The sequence below is a fragment of the Marmota monax genome, unplaced genomic scaffold (genome assembly GCF_021218885.2).
Source record: "Marmota monax isolate L192 unplaced genomic scaffold, Marmota_monax_Labrador192_F-V1.1 WCK01_AAM20220418_F8-fsc00080, whole genome shotgun sequence".
Classification (NCBI taxonomy): Eukaryota; Metazoa; Chordata; class Mammalia; order Rodentia; family Sciuridae; genus Marmota; species Marmota monax.
Window position 1 is genome coordinate 6,709,895 of NW_026694750.1, and position 15,831 is coordinate 6,725,725.

The window sequence follows — 15,831 nt, forward strand, 5'->3', positions numbered from 1 at the left end:
CCAGGCATCTGTGTCCTTCAAGGTCCTGAGAAGGGTGTGGTGGCGTGTGGTGGCTGTGCCTGTGTCAGCACACACTCCTGCTTTGGAGTGGTGGACGATGGCAGCCTCCCGGGACCAAGTCCTGGTCTGGAGCTGGTCTGCACCACCCTCTGGCCTGGGGGCTTCAGTGTCCCTGCTAAATGACATTAGAGGAGAGCCAGGCCTGAAGGAACCAACTCTGAGTGTACCCTGGCAGAGGGCCAACGGCTGGCCCCAGGGCCACATCGTCCTGCAAGTGGAGCAGAGGGGCTGGTCTCATCACACACTGGAGGCCAAGGAGGACTATCAAGGATGACCTCCTCCACTGAGGCCTCCTGCCCTCCCCTGACTGCAGGTGCTCTGGCTACGGAGGCTCAGGAGGGTCCTCGCAGACGGACGGGCCCACAGGTGGCCCCTGCCAACGTCTCCCCTCACCTGTGGAGTCCTGTCCTTAGGCTCCATCAAGGCCGGGCCCCCGTCCCTGCCTCAGTGCCATCCCCTGAGAACAGGAAACTGCCACCAGCACAGCACCGGCCTCGGGCCTGAGGTGGACCTGTGACACCCCCACAGAGGACAGGGAAGGACGCTCCTGAGTGCTGCTCGGTTTCCCTCCTCCACCGCTGTCCATCCTGGGGACACGTGACAGTCCCCCCGGCTCGTCCCCTTCTGAGCCGGGCTTGTTGGCAACACGTGGGAAGCAAAAAAGATGTGCCAGGTAGAACCCGGGACGGCTCAGAGTGGAACTCAAGGACAAAACTACACCACAGTGACCCTCCACGTACAAAAGAGCACATTTTATCAAATGTTGACGATTTCCAGTAGTCCCCGCGACGTGCTATCCCCCTCCTCTCCGTCACCTCTCTCGGTGACGGCGGCCAGGTGCTCGTGGGGGTGCCTGCTGGAGGCAGGTGCCAGAAGCTTCCTGGCCTCCAAGGAGGGGCCATGCCCTCGTCCACCGTCCTCTCCAGTTCCAGCCAGCTCTGATTTGAGCAGGAAAGACACGGTCACTGCGAGTGGGTGCGCAGGGGACAGAGCCATCCTCAGGTCCCGCAGAGGAGTCCCCAGCCCCACCTTGGGCACCACAGTTTGGACTCAACCTGCCGGTGACCGTGTTTCAGGGCAGTCACCCGCTGCTCACCGCTACCCAGAACAAAAAGACACCAGAAATACTTTTTGGCAGAACATCAGCAGAGGAGTCCTTGCTTGGTTGGGAGAGGGCAGAGTCCCCAAAGAACAGATGCTGGTGTGGCTCCTCCTGCCAGGGACAGCCTGCCCCAGCACCAGCCCACGCCCAACCTGGCCAGCCTGCGGGTAGGCAGCTCCAGAGTTTCCCACAGGGATTCAGGCGCAATGGGCATCTCCGGTGGCTGCAGAAGGCCAGTGATGTCCCCTTGGAAGCGGTGCACACTGGGAGGACCCTGCCTTTTCTCCGGGCACAGCCCAAAGGTCTTGCCACTGAGGCCAAGCGCGACCGTGGCAGGCGCCGGGGAGGCCGGGCCCTCAGTGGCTCTCACTCTCTGTGAACTCCTCCTTGATGGGCTGCTTGCGGGACCTGCAGTCAGGCAGGTCGAAGCCGAAGTCCGCCCACTCGTCGGGGCCGGCTACTCCGGGGCCGCTGCGGTTGGGGATGGTGATGGTGTGGCGCACGCGGAAATGCACGGCCTCCATGACCCGCTGCCGCTGCAGCTCCCCCGAGCCGCCAATGGAGATGGTGGCCGTGTTGCCGCTGGAGCGCAGCAGCTGCTGGCCACAGTCATGGCCCTGCTTCAAGTCCTGCAGCCCCCTCCAGATGGTCATGCGGTACTGGTCAGGGATCTTCAGGGCCCCGAGGTCCTGCAAGAGTGGCGCCCCCCGGGGGCAGGAGAAGAGCTGCAGGATCACATGACCAGCTGGTGGCCTTCTCCTAGAGACGCCCCACCCGCAAGGAAGCCCCTGCCCAGGGGCACTGTCATCTGGAGGGGCCCAGAAGAGGGCAGCACAGGACCCCGTGTTTGGTGTTGGGCCACACCACATCTTGGCAGGGTTGCTGAGAAGTGCGTGGAAGTCCTCCTGGGGCCGTGTCCAGCAGGGCCCTGGCCACAGTCAGGGTAGAGATGGGGCCGGGTGGATGACCTGCCTCCCAGCCTTGGGGCACCCCTCGGGGCTATTAGCTGGCAGTAATCCCGGATCAGCCCTGAGCTTCCACCACCCGCCACCCCTGCTCCCCACACCAGGCTCATGAACAGCGCTGGTGAGGCTCAGTTGACCTGGGCCCTCTGAGCTGGCCAGGAGGGCCATGGGGATAGCCTGGGGAGGGTGGAGGGCGGACACGGCCATGACCACCCTCAGCGAGTGGCCAGGCTCTCGCCCCAGCTCCGTCAGACAAATCTGCACCTTTGGCCTGGGGCCCTGGGCCAGGTTCAAAGCTGGCCTCTGAGCTGGGTGAGCCAGCTGGCCGAGAAGCAGGGACAGCAGAGGGCCCGAGGCACAGAGCTGCAGCCCCGAGGGCTGACTGCTGTGTCCGATGGACCTGTCCAGCTGTCAGGGCAACCCTAAGCCACTGCAGACCAGTCCGGCTCCAGCCTGCCAGTGTTCGTACTGAAACCAGAGACAGCATGGCTGCTTGCTCAAAACAGCTGCCTGGGGTCCTTCCAGCCCCGAACTCTGGACCCAGAATGTGTGGTTGCCATATGCAGGATGAGCTGCGTGGCTTTGGGCCAGCTGCTTGCCTTCTCTGAGGCTTAGTGTACATGGTTCTGAACTAAACCCACCCCTTCTGACTCCTGCATTGACACTTTAGGCCTTGGAAACAGCCCAGCCCCTAAAATCAAAGGCAGCCTGACTCAGGGCACCAGAAGACTCTGACCAGAGACAACCTGAAGCCCAGCTCCCAGAGGCCCCGCTGCAAGTCCACCAGCCTCCTCCCCACCCGGTGGACCTCGCCTGCAGCTTCGAGAGCTGCCTCCAGGGGGAAGTGAGTGCTGTGGCCAGGCTCTGCCCACCCAGGGAAAGGCTGCCCGCTCCCCTGCCCTGGAGGGCAGTTCCCTCCGGGACAGCCCCTGCCCCCTCTGAGCCTCACCTCGATGGTCAGGTTCTGTAGGTGATACATGTTCTGCAGCCCTTGGGAGGTGAAGTACTCGATGCAGTTTGGGCACCCCAATCCTGTTAGAAAGCTGCGGGGGCCGGGGGACAACGGCAGCATGAGCCTCAGGGCACCTCGTGGTGAGGCCTGGCGGGTGGGAACAGCCTCTCACAGGGAGGCTCAGCCCAGTGGCCAGGGCCTCAGACAAAGCTGTGGCTCCCTCGGGACACCCATGGACAACCCTGGGGGCATCAGCCAGAAGCCCTGTTCCTGGTGCTCTCCCTTCTAAGGACCGTTTGCAGTTACGCTGTGGATTAACAGGAGGGGGCGGGCAGCGGCCAGCGTGCAGAGACCACCCCCTGCTGACAGGGTGACAGTAGGAGCCCTGTCAGGCAGACACTCCATACCTGACAAGGCTGGGGTCGGCGTGGTAGGGTGGTGGTGGGGAGCAGTGGGGTCCCGAGACCATGGACTGGGAACTGTGGCTGCCGTTCATCTCCCCGTTGGCCGGCACCGTGTGGCTGTGGCTGTTGAGCACCCCAGGGCCTGGGCAGGAGGGCAGGTGGGCCTCAGTGTCCCCGAGCAGGCAGGCCCCATAGGAGGCTCCCGAGGCAGCATCAAGGCTGGCAGTGTGACGCTCAGTGACCACGGCCACCCGAGGCTTAAGCAAGGACTGAGCCCTGGGCCCTGGCTCCTGTCCTTAGGAGGTATGGACCTATGTACAAGCTGCTCAGTCCATGAGAGGGCAGAGGGACAGCAGCGGGCACCAGAGCACCACAGGTCTCAGGGTCTCTAATGCTGGGGTCTGGATGTCTCAGGACACCCCTTGCGGGCACCCCAGCTTCAGACACATGGCTGGCTGAGCCTCCTGCAAGTGCTGGGGCCCCCTTTCATCATTTAACCCTCAAAACAAGTGAGGCTGGCACTTCTAATGCCATTTCCCTCGTGGGGAAACTGAGGCTCTGTGAGGCCAACAGCCCCTTCAGCTGCTGAGAGGCGGTGCAGGGCTGTGAGCCGCCTGCTCCTAACCATGCCGTCTCTGCCCTCCTGGGATTGCCAGTGGACCCTGCTGCCCACCAGAGCCACTGGGGGAGGAGCGGCCCGTGCCCTCCCACCAGCTTGGCCACAGTGACTCTAGCCAGACCCAGTATTGGGTCTCCCCAACCCACTTGGGGCCTCCAGTGCACGAGGGACTCACCCATGGGCCCCAGGTTGGGCCCAGCCGCTGAGCTGTGTGGGGGAGGCTGACCCACCAGCTGGTTGACCGAGGGCAGCTTACTGACTCCGGCGTGCACCTTGCTCATGGGGGAGAGGACAGGCCCATAGGATGGAGGCTGTAGGGGGCTCCTGCTTGGAAAGCAATGAACCACGTTTAAGGAGGCCAGGCATGTCCATGAGTGCCACTGCACGCAGGCAGAGGGGACCTGACCCACTGAGCCTCAAGAGCGGCTGCCTCCTCACTGGCCTCCTGCCCACTGCAGCCAGGCCCAGCCCCCAGCCTCCTCCCCTGCTGTCCAGCAGGACCTCTGTCGTGGGTGGAGCTGACTCATGCCACTGACGTCACCCCAACTGCCCCCTCCCTACCTTTCCACTCAGCAAACTTCACAAGGCCCCTTGGAGGGAGAACATAGTGAAGGCCATGACGCAGGGTCCCAGGGTGGCCACAGGACCACCCTGAGCTGAGCCCTGAGCCGCCAGGCCCCACTGCTGGTCCCCAGTGGCCAGGAAAACCTCAGTGCTCCTGCCTTTCCCCTGCTGGGCAGAGCCATCCCCTTCCCAGCCAGGTGGCCGGCACCGAGCAGGGCCAGCCAGGGGCGGCCAGCTCACTCACGGCCTCTGCAGGAGCTGCTGCTGCTGCTGCCGGTAGGAGTCCACGAGCGGCTGCGGCACCAGCTCCATCAGCTCCAGGCTCTCCTTCACCTTCATCAGGATCTCGAAGTTCTCCCGGCCGCGCACCTGAGCACAGAGGCAGACGCTCTGCCAGGGGCACGCAGGACCCCACCGGCCCAGGGCCCTAGGGGGCAGCGCTGCCGTAGGAGGACACCGGCTGGCAGCAGCGTCTTCTTCCTCGGGGTTCCCTGGCCTTTCCCCTTCCCCTGCAGCAGATCTGACCAGTGACCATGACCTGAGTGGCAGGCCAGGCCTCCTGTCCAGGGGAACCATGGCCACTCCTTCCTGCTCAGGGGACGGGGGATTTCAACAAAGGCTCCCTGTGAAGAATTAAAACCCCTCAGCTCCATTGTGGAAGAGGGAGACCATCGAGGCATGAGGTGCCTCGATTCATCAGCCAAGTGGCCTCACGCCAACTGTCCTAGACACACAAGCCACACACCACCTGCCAGAACTGAGGATTATGGGATGCCTGCTGAATTTCCGCCGTCGGATCGGCCTGGCTCAGAGCCACTGACCTGGCGGACCCGCCTCACTCGCGGTGGCCTGTCGGGTCGGCTCCCTGGGAGCCTCCTCTCTTTTGAGGCCCTGCCTTCTATGGAGATTCATCGAAGGTGTGGGGGCCACCCCTGGTGGCCTCTGGGATGCGCCGGCCTGGGCTGCCCAAGTGACAGAGCTAGGCAGGTCCCCCTGCGGCCCTGGGGTGCTCACTCACGTGCATGTAGTATACGTCCTCGTCCCCGTGCCGCCTCTTCTTCACGCTGCTGCCCAGGGTGGGGATGGCAGGGGGACTCTGCTTGAACGCTAGAGGGAGGCAGGCAGGGCAGGTGAGCCAGGCCACAGGTGGAGGGCACAGGGCGGAGGCCCGGGTTTCGAGACACCCCACTCCCATGCAAGCTGGCCCTCCCATGGACGCAGCACGTGATCGGAGCAAACCTGGACAGATGCCAGGCCAGACGAGCTGAGCCCAGGGTGCCACGTGGGCCGGGACCTATGAGGTGCCCTGGCCAGGGGCTCAGGGACCAGGGAGGCCTCCGGGCCCCGGGACCATTCAGGGCCTGGATCTGCCTAAGAGATGCTAGTGTGTCCCCCCAAGTTCCCCGCATGTCCAGCTCCATCCTTTAGCGCGGCCGCCCACCACCGCCAGGCCCACTCACCCCGCTTGCCAGCGGCCACGCTCTTGGTGGCGCTCTCGTTCAGGGCTTGCTGCTCACGGTAGTGGTCCTCATCGGCTTTGCGGTCACGGCCAGGACAGGCACAGATGCGTCCCTCAAAGGACCGGCGGCCCAGCACCTGTCCACTGTCAGGAGGGCACAGCCAGAGCCATGAGCTGTAGCAACCCAGCCCAGCCCTGCCTCTCCCCGCCCATTGTGGGCCCCGCAGGACTGGCCTCCTGGGCCGAGCACCGAGGCAGGGTGGCCAGAGTGCTCCCACAGGAAGAACCACAGCCCCGAGCAGCGGGCTGCTCTGAGGTCAGCCTGCCCCGTCTCCCTCCCAAGGCCCAGCTCCTGCCCCGGAGGCAGGGGAGGTCCCTCCCTCCCAGCAGCCTGTCCTGCGGACCCTTCTCCCAGCTGGCCTTGCCGTCCCGGCTCTGTGCCAAGCCCCACGGTGCTGGCCTGAGCCCTGCTCCACCTCCACCACCACATCATGGCAGACTCACTCCCGGGTCTCCAGGGTGATGATGATGAGGATGGGCCGGCGATTCATGCCCCCCACGCAGCTGCTGTTGCACATGAAGTTGTACAGGATGGTGGTGAACTCTGTCCCCACCTGTACGCGGGGAGGCAGGAGGAGGGCAGGCATCAACCACATCTGGCCCTGGCTCTGGATAGGCACAGGGTGGGGGGCTTCTCTGTTGTTCTCATGTCATCATCATCCATCCAATCATCCACCATCCATCTGTCAATCTATCCATCCACTTACTCACCCCCTTCCACCCACCCACCCACCCATCCACCCACCATCCATCCACCCACCTATTTACCCATCATCTATTCATCTATCCACTTATCCACCTACCCACCCACCCACCCATCCACCATCCATCCATTCATCCACTTATCTACCCACTATCCATCCACCATCCACCTATCCACCCATCCATCCATCCATCTATCCATCCACCATCCATCCATCCACCTATTTACCCATCATCTATTCATCTATCTACTTATCCACCTACCCACCCATCCATCCACCATCCATCCATTCATCCACCTATCCACCCACCATCCATCCAGCATCCACCTACCCACCCATCCATCCACCATCCATCCATTCATCCACTTATCTACCCACTATCCATCCACCATCCACCTATCCACCCATCCATCCATCCATCTATCCATCCACCATCCATCCATCCACCTATTTACCCATCATCTATTCATCTATCTCCTTATCCACCTACCCACCCATCCATCCACCATCCATCCATTCATCCACCTATCCACCCACCATCCATCCAGCATCCACCTACCCACCCATCCATCCATCCACCATCCACCCACCCATCTACCCACCTTCTCATGCATCTACCCACCCACCCATTACCCATCCCTGCATCTATCCAACCATCCAGTGTATTGAGCACTGAGTGCTGTGCTGGTTCTGTGTTCTGAGAGGGCTCAGGCCTGGTCTCTGGTCTCTGTTCTCAGGAAGCAAGGGTCTGTGGTCCCTTTGCCTGGGCCATCAGTGGCACAGGCTGAGGTCAAGCCCTGAGGCTGCGTGAGACTGGGTGTGTGTGTTGCATGCGGTGGACTCACTGGGGCAGGATGTGAGGCACTGTTAAGGATGAGGGGACCACAGTCATCCTGGGTAGACATCCCCGAGCACCTCTATTTCTTGAGGAGTTTGGGGAAGGCCCAAGACACAAACCCAGGATTTGACGTGTGAGCATCCTGGGACCACAAAATGGGCAGTTTTCATGAACGCCTTGGGTCAGGGACACAAAACCGTCATGGGTTTGGGAAAACTCAGGCTTTCACAGAGCTGCTGACACATGCTAGCCACGAGGGGGCGAGAGAGCCCACTTCCTGGGCAGGTGACAGGCATGGGCAGGTGGAGGGGGGAGAGGGAGGAGGGAGTGCTGCAGCTGGGTCACACCCCTGGGGTCTGTCCCACTCACAGAAAGGGCTGCCCTCAGAGGACCACGGGGTGGGGCCCTGGAGGGCTGGTCTCAGAACCAGGTACAGGGATGGGGCCTGGCAGTCACCTGCCCTCCCCGGGGACACCCATCCCACCACCACCTCTATGGGTCCCCTCAACCCTCTGCCTCCCTCCACCCCCACCCTTTCCCACCAACTGAGCCCCACATCAGACCCAGAATGGTGTCCCCATCCCCAGGACCTTCTGCTACTTTCAGATTAAAGGTCAGGCCCTACCTCAGCCTCTCCTCCTCCGGCCGCCTGCCCCTGATGCCCCTGTCTGGCCTGAGGGCCACGTCCAGCCCCAGCCTGGATGCCCGCACCCCACCAGTGCTTGCTGGTTTGGTTCTCTCGGCCAATCCGGAGTCTGAGGTGCCTGGGAACGTCCACTGTGCTCCTCTGGTGTCCAGCCCAGGCCCAGACCAATGTTGGGACCAACAGGCAGGAAGAGGAGACTCCAGGAGGGCAGGCTGAGGCTCAGAGACCACCTGCCCACCCATGACAGAGGCCCGTCAGACCTGGCCTGGAGCCGGTGTGCACAGCAGGCGGTCAGAACCAGTGCTGGGTGCCAGGCAGACAAGGGCCTCGTGACACAACTGCACTCAGTGGGGGCCCCTGAGCCCTGAGGCCAGCCAGAATCTCCACCTGGGGGACCCCATCTGGCCCCTGGCCTACCTGCGGGGGCTCGTAGGGCACCACGACACTCTGCCTGCCGGTGACAGGGTCGTCCACATACTGTGAGAGGCTGTTGCCCTCCACGCGGATGAGGTGGCTGGCCGGGGCAGACTGTCCTGCCGGGAGGGCACACCACTTCAGAGAGGGGCCCGGTGCCTGGACCCCTGGGCATCCCAGGCAGGACTCAGGCCTGCTGCCAGCCCTGTGCCTGGCCCAGAAGCTCTGTCCTCAGCAATCCTGCTGAGCCCCAGGTGGCCCCAAGGCCTGGCCAGCACACTGGAGGGCACCCCATGTGGACTCCACCTGGCCACTGGATCTGCAGACCCACCCCAGACCACCTGCTCCCGCTCTGGAGCCCCAGTCAGAGCTGGGAGAAACGGGGCCCCGGGAGGAATGGCTGCATCCACACGGTCAGCCCCCACTCCCTGGACCCTGCATCTCTCGGCTGGTCATCCGGCCGCTGGCCATGGTGCTGCAGTGGTCTGGGAGCTGGCGGGGACTCACCTTCGTTGAAATCCCTCCCAAGCTCATGGTTGGGGCAGCGCTTCACGATGTCGGTCACGTGCTCTGCCTTCTTGTAAACCGGCATGGCCCTCACGGCCGTGCCCGGGGGCGGTGGCGTGGACACCTTGATCTGGATGGGGCACGTCTTGGCGATTTGGCAGTAGAGCTTCTTCAACAGTGGGGAGTACTGGAGGGGGAGGGCAACGGGTGGAGGTCGGCAGCCCGGCTCCAGGCCTGGCTCTGGCTGGGTCCCCTACCTGGAGTGCCATCCTCCCCGGAGCCCCGTCCTCCTGCACTCTGGTGCAGACCACCCGTCTTTCCTTCAAAGTGTGGAGAGGGGCATGTGTGAGCCAGCAACCACGGGGCAATCTGCACCTGGGTCTCACTGGTTGGAGAGGCAGGCACCCTTCCACTCATTAGGTGAAGGTGGATGGTGGAGACCAGAGCGGGGAGCAGCGGGGGCGGGGCAGGGAGGGGCTGGGAGCTGCGTCCTCCGAGCCTCACCCAGCGCCTGGCTTTTCCCAGCATGAACCTTAGGGCCTGACTGCAGAGCCTGAGGAGGTGGGTTTGTGGTATTGAGTCCTCCGTTCAGAACCCAGAAGGCAGTGCTCATGGTGTTGGCAGATGGCCATACGCCCCTGATGCTCTGGAGCTTGGATAGAGAACTCCCTGGATCGGTGGAGGTCTCGCCGCCCAGTGACCCTGGCACCCTCTCTGGCTGGAGTCATCGCTTCTGAGCTGAGCTTGGTCTCTGCCACCATGGGGCTCCTCGAACCACAAAGCACCAGTTTCCCCAGCCTAGAACCTGAGGAGGCCAGATGTCCATCCAGGGCCGACCTGGATGCTGCCCCAGGGACGATGCCCTCTACCCTTCCTGATCCAGCCGCTTGAGGAGGCCTCCAGGATCGTTGCCCTGGGGCCCAATCTGCCCACCTGACCGGCCAGCCCTGCTGAGGCCACCCAAGGGTGTCCACTGGTTTCCAGGCTGACCGACCCCCCCCACACACACACACTTCTGGATCCTGGCACTACTCAAGACTCCACGCACCCTCCTACCCCAGGGTCAGCAGGAATGGCGCCAGGCTCAGAGGCCATTTCTTCCCCATCCCATACCCTCTGCATGACTCCCAAATGACTTGGAATCTTGAGTTACACCATCCACAAGTGTCCCCCAGCACCCCATCTCACTCCACGTGGCACAGATGGAGAAACTGAGCCGAGACAGGTGTTTGCTGGAGAAGCAGGCAGAGCCCACACACCCAGGGCCTCTCCTCTGCCGAGCAAGGGGGGACCTCAGGCTCCTTCAGACTTGAGGTCCCCTGACAGTGGACTGGCTGGACCCGCATGTACCCTTAGCTAGGCAAGCCAAGCCGGGGGAGAGTGGGGAGGGAAAGGAGGGTGTGACTGAGGTTGCTGGTGACCCCCATCTCGGCAAGGCACCGCAGGCAGAGGCCGCACCCCCAGTCCTGCCTTAGGTGCAGGACCAGCTTGCTGCCCACACCCTGCAGGTGGGGCAAGGCCAGGTCAGAAAATCCCCAGCAGGGCAAGTGGATTTCAGCTCCGCTTGGGCACCAGCTGGCACTCAGAGGGGCCAGCTCTGGTCACGCTGGGGAGCGCAGCCTCCTTGTTTCCCTGGGGAAGGCTTCCCAGGAGGGGTCACTGACATGAGTCCCCATCGCTACAAATGCCGCCCCTCCACTCCCAAAGCATCCCTTTGGAGGGAAACTGGTTGCCCTGCCCCACGACATGTGGGAACTGTCCACAGCTTGGTCCTCTGAGACTTGGACCCAGGGTGATTCAGACAGGGCTCATCCAAGCTCTGGGAGACTGTGCCAGAGCTCTGGTTTCTTGGACAAAGGTCACGCCGGCCTCAAGCTGGCACACGGTAGCACAATGTCCATCTGTGCTGACTGGAGACCCCTCACAGTGCCAGTGCCCTGGGCAGGTAAGAGTGGTGACACAGTGCTGACAGGTGGAGGAGAGGCTACCAAACTTCTCTGAAGCCCAAAGCAGCCTGTGGGGTGAGCTGCTCACTGCTGAGCACTTAGAGAGTGCCTGCTGTATGCACAGTGCATGTCCCCAGAATGCAGGCACTGGAAGAAGGTTGAGGGGGCTGGCCTGCACCAGTAACCTGGAATAGAAGGAGATGAGCAACCTGTACTCAATAAATGGCTTCTTTCTTCCTGTGGTCCCTCCCTGGAGAGGCATGTGAGACGTCGAGCAATGACCACAGAGCACACAGGATCCCCCAACCCAGCATGGACCCTCCCCATCCTCCAGCTACTCACAAGTGAGGCTTCAGAACAAGCCCTCGATTGAGACAACTGCACAGTTGGCCTCATGCAGGGGACCCCCCGTGAAAACCCAGAGAGGCTCTGAGAGGCCAACCAAGGGGGCTTCCTGGTGGAGGAGGCCCCCAGAGAAAGGCACAAGGATCTGAGCATAGCTAGGGACATCGGGCCCAGCCTGGGGCTGGAGAGCCTCCCCTTCAGCAAGCATCCATTCCAGGCTCCCCTTAGGAAAATGGGCTGTGGGGTCCAGGTGGCAGACACCCTGTGAGACAGGCCTGGCCTGGGGGCAGGGCTCAGGTCAAAGTCACCAGCCACAGCAAAAGGAGAACAGCCCAAAGTCTGGCCACCGAAGCCCCGTCTAGCGCTGCCGTTTGCAGCCTGGGCTGCCTTGAACCCTGGACAGACTTCTCCGCCCTCTACTACACAATGCCTGCTCTGGGTGGCCGAGCGCAGCAGGTCCGCGGGCCTAACACTGCCGGGTCGTTCACAGTACCAGGCTGGACCTGCGCGGGTCCCACTCCTTGTAAGCAGGCCCAGCCGTCCAGAGATGGAGGTGGTGTGGGAGGGGCTGGGACCACATGGACCCGCCCAGGGGCTCTAGGCCTGGCTCCCGCCATTACCTCTCCAGGGCTGACCGTCCAGAGTCGCCCTGCTCCCAACCTTGACCTGAGATGGAGCATTAGGCCCACCAAGGCCCTGGGCCAAGGTAGGCTGGAGCGAGGCCGGGCGAGGTGTGACAGGGCCCTGCCGCCGCATTCCTGGGCAGCCCCGACACGCCCGGCCGTGGGGGCGCGCCCGGCTCCCGCCGTGTTCCGACAGGGACGAGCGGGCTCGCGCGGCCCCGCGGCTCCGACAGCCGTGGAGTCTGAACAGCGCGCGCGGCTTCAAAGCCCCTGTCCTTCCCCAGGGTCCTGCCCCAGCCCCACCCGCCGGTTCCTCCGGAGCCCGGGCGCGCACTTGCCAGGACCGCAGCCCCAGATGCGCACCTCGGGCGCGGCCAGCGGGAGCCGGAGAGGAGCGCGCGGTGAACGCCCCGCCCCGGGGAGGAGCTCGGGCGCCGGGAGCTGTCCCTGGTACTCGGGCGGCGGCGGGAGCGGGGCTCCAGCTGGAGTGCCCAGTGGCCTCCGGTGGGCAGTTCCTGACCCAATCCAGCTGTGGAGGGCAGAGAGTGAGGGGGCCGCTTCCCTCAGTCAAGGCCCTCCCTTCCTCTTCTAAGGGCCCCTGGTCGGCCTGGCCCCCCACAGAGGCGCCCCAACACAGCGCTCATGTGCACTTTGGCACGCACACACCTGCCACTGCGCATGACTGGCTGGACGCAGAGGTGCCCATCCTGGCCCTCCCCGGCAGCCTCAGGGAGGGATGCCTGTGGCCTCCCCACACCTGGGAGCATCAGGTGGGGACAGGTGGCCACGGGAAGGAAGGACCCCTGGAATACCCACGTCTTGAGCCTGGAGAGGCCTGAGCACTCCCGCAGGTCCCCAGACAGAACTGGAGGGGTCAGCGCTCAGGGTGGAAGTCTGAGGAAAGTGGGCAGGAGAGGCCGTTGGTGGTGGCCCTGCTCTGGGAGGTCGAGGAGATGCTTCCTCTCTGCCTCCCCTGTCCCTGCTGCCTTCTCCTTCCCTAGAACCGCTAGATGGATGTGTTTCAACAGATTCTGAGCTGATAAAATCTTATTTATCTTCGACTGTTGACACGGAGCCGCCTAGACTTGCCTGCTCGGATGCGTGTATTCTGTCTGGCTTGCAGGAAATGGTTTGCCCAAACACCCATGCGGCCTGTCCCTCCCAGCACCCCTCCCTCCTCTCCTCTCCTCCCCCACCCCAGTCCAAGGTGGGCCCGGCCTGGCTGGGAGCCCTGGGCCTGGCAGGGCTGGTGTGGGGGTGGCGGGTGAGAGGGCAGGTGGGGGGTGGGCGGGCGCGGGGCTGTTAATTTCCTCGCACCCGCTCCCGGCAGCTGGGTGCCTGGCATGGGCAGGTTTAGGCAAGAGGACAGTGGAGAGGTGATAATAACTTGTCTGTCATTTTCCCAGGACATGTACCATCTTGCAAACCGCAAATACCGTTAACCAGCTTGGGTGAATCTGTTACAACAGATTCTGGAAGACGGGGCCTACAGTGGGGGCTTTTATTTTTTTAAATGATTTTTTTTTACAGCCCACTTTTATCTACTTTCCTTATGCGTATGTGAGTGTGTTTACAGGCACATCTTTCTCCTCTCTTGGACCCCTTCAAAGATCACCCTACCAAGGCCACTGGCCCTCGCTCTCTCCCTGGAACAGCTCTGGGGGCTGACCCACAGAGCATCACTTGAAGTCTGGTGGGCTCAGGCCCATCCCCTGGACCTAGAGAACCCTTTCTCCTGGGTGATCGCAGCCCCGTGGGTGCCTCTTGGACTCCTCTGGATACACCTGTCATGGCACGTCTGCGTCCCACAGAGAGTGACCCGACGGGGAGCATGGCAGGGGGCGCCAACACGGGTCAGGGAGCCCCGGCAGAACAGGAGAGCTAGCCCTGTCCTGGGAGCGACCAGCCTGGCGGGTACATGATCCCCACTTCTTGTTTCAGAACACCTGGGGTCAGGCTGTCGCCCCCAGGTGGGACGCAGTGAAGGCACTCACAGTGGGGCTCCAGGGAGGGTGCAGGCCACACCCCACTGGGCAAAGTGCACAATGGAAGAGGCTGCCGAGCTGTTGGCTGGGGAGGGTGGGAAGGACACCGGGAAGCAGGCACATGCAGCCCTGATCACTGTCCAGTCGAGTCCCTGAGGCTGGCGCAAGAAACTGTCCCCTGGGGAGGGGCAGGCCTGTGGTGAGCTGGATACCCCTTAGGATCTGGGCGACCTGCCTCACCATGACCTGGTGGCAGGTCCCAAAGAGCAAGCAGGAGCCACATGGAGGACTTCCGCTGCCTGGGAGACCTTGAGGGTGCCTCCTGCGGTGGATACACCTGTCATGGCACGTCTGCGTCCCACAGAGAGTGACCGGGAGGCTGCGGAGCCTTGGGTGCTATAACTGGGCTCGGGCCTGCCCAGCCCCCATGTCAGGCACGGCTGCAGAGACAGAAGACGTGGCTTCTGTCCTGAGTTAGCACCAGCAGGGAGGGAAGCAGGCGTGTGCTCGGTCCCCCGTCAGAGTAAAGGCCTGATGGCACCTGGCCAGGACTTGAGGCCGATACCAGAAGCCTGGCCACAGGCAGCCCAGGAGCAGCCCAGAGGAGAGCAGAGGGTTTGTGGTTGGGAGAGCCAGGGGCAGTGCTCACAGAGGGCCTGCACAGAGCCTTGGGGGGGGGGCACCAAACAGCTCTGCTGCCCCTTAACAGGGCTCCTGGGTCCACTGTACCCCTCACGGCCTCTAGATGGTTTTAGCAACCAGTTTTGCCTCTAAAAGCCGCCAGCTCAGACCGGGTGGTCAGCACCCAGGCCAGGGCTGTGTGGCTCACAATACTGTGAGATGCTTATCTGGTCTCCATCGGCTCTGAAGGGACGGGGTCTTTTCATATGATGGTGAATTGACTGATAGCTGGTGGCCACCACGTAGCTGCATGAGGGCTGGTCAAAGGAAGACCAAGGAAGGATCCTGCATTGGAACTTGAAGCTCCAGCCACCTCCCAGGAAGGAAGAGGGTGAAGGAGGGTCAGCCAATCATGCCTACGTAATGGAACTTCATAAGACCCCAAAGGGCAGGGTTTAGACCACTTCTATATAGCACATGGAGGTCCAGGAGGGCAGTGCCCAGGCAGGACAGGGAAGCTCCGTATCCCTTCCCCACACCTGGCCTGGGCATCTCTTCACCTGCATCCTTTGCAGCACACCAGGATGGGCTACCATGCTTCCTGAGTCCTGTCAGCCTTGAGCAAACACTGGACCCTGAGGCCTGGGGGTGACAGTCGAGCTTATGGCTGGCAGCTGAAGGGGTGGCATCCCTGGGGACTGAGCCCTTGCCCTGTGGCCCCTGATGTGACCTCCAGGTGCAGAACTGACTGTGAGTGGAGGCTGCCCTGCTGGTGTCTGCTGCCACAGCCCTGATGGCTTCCTGGCAGGTGGGGGAGGGGAAATCACACACCTTTTGGGGTCCTAGGAGTCCTAGAAGCTGAGTTTGGTTCTTTTCTCCATTTTAAGATCTCCAGGCTCCAGCCCCTGGCCCCTGATCACTGCCAGGCTTGACGGGTCCTGGGAACTGATATCCGGATATCACAAGATTGGCCTCAAGCAGTCTGTGGTCTGGGGGGAGCCCCAGTGCTCACGGAGG

The 15,831-nt window shown here is 62.6% G+C and overlaps 1 protein-coding gene across 7 annotated transcripts in view; it reads right to left on the minus strand.

Annotated features, from left to right (window-relative positions):
- Positions 1-791: 791 nt before the first annotated feature.
- Positions 792-15,831, minus strand: part of Tp73 (tumor protein p73) — a 52,757-nt gene continuing 37,717 nt past the window's right edge. For 6 of the 7 annotated variants that reach the window (XM_046424746.2, XM_046424744.2, XM_046424743.2 and 3 more), the window contains 10 exons: positions 9,295-9,481; positions 8,791-8,906; positions 6,630-6,793; positions 6,127-6,269; positions 5,685-5,773; positions 4,911-5,035; positions 4,278-4,426; positions 3,487-3,625; positions 3,077-3,170; positions 792-1,851 (listed from right to left, as the gene is read on the minus strand). In XM_046424746.2, coding sequence (XP_046280702.1) covers positions 1,519-1,851; positions 3,077-3,170; positions 3,487-3,625; positions 4,278-4,426; positions 4,911-5,035; positions 5,685-5,773; positions 6,127-6,269; positions 6,630-6,793; positions 8,791-8,906; positions 9,295-9,481 — 1,539 coding nt within the window. In that variant the 3' untranslated portion in view covers positions 792-1,518. The remainder of the gene's footprint in view (positions 1,852-3,076; positions 3,171-3,486; positions 3,626-4,277; positions 4,427-4,910; positions 5,036-5,684; positions 5,774-6,126; positions 6,270-6,629; positions 6,794-8,790; positions 8,907-9,294; positions 9,482-15,831) is intronic. The other variant, XM_058572757.1, reaches the window with a different exon arrangement.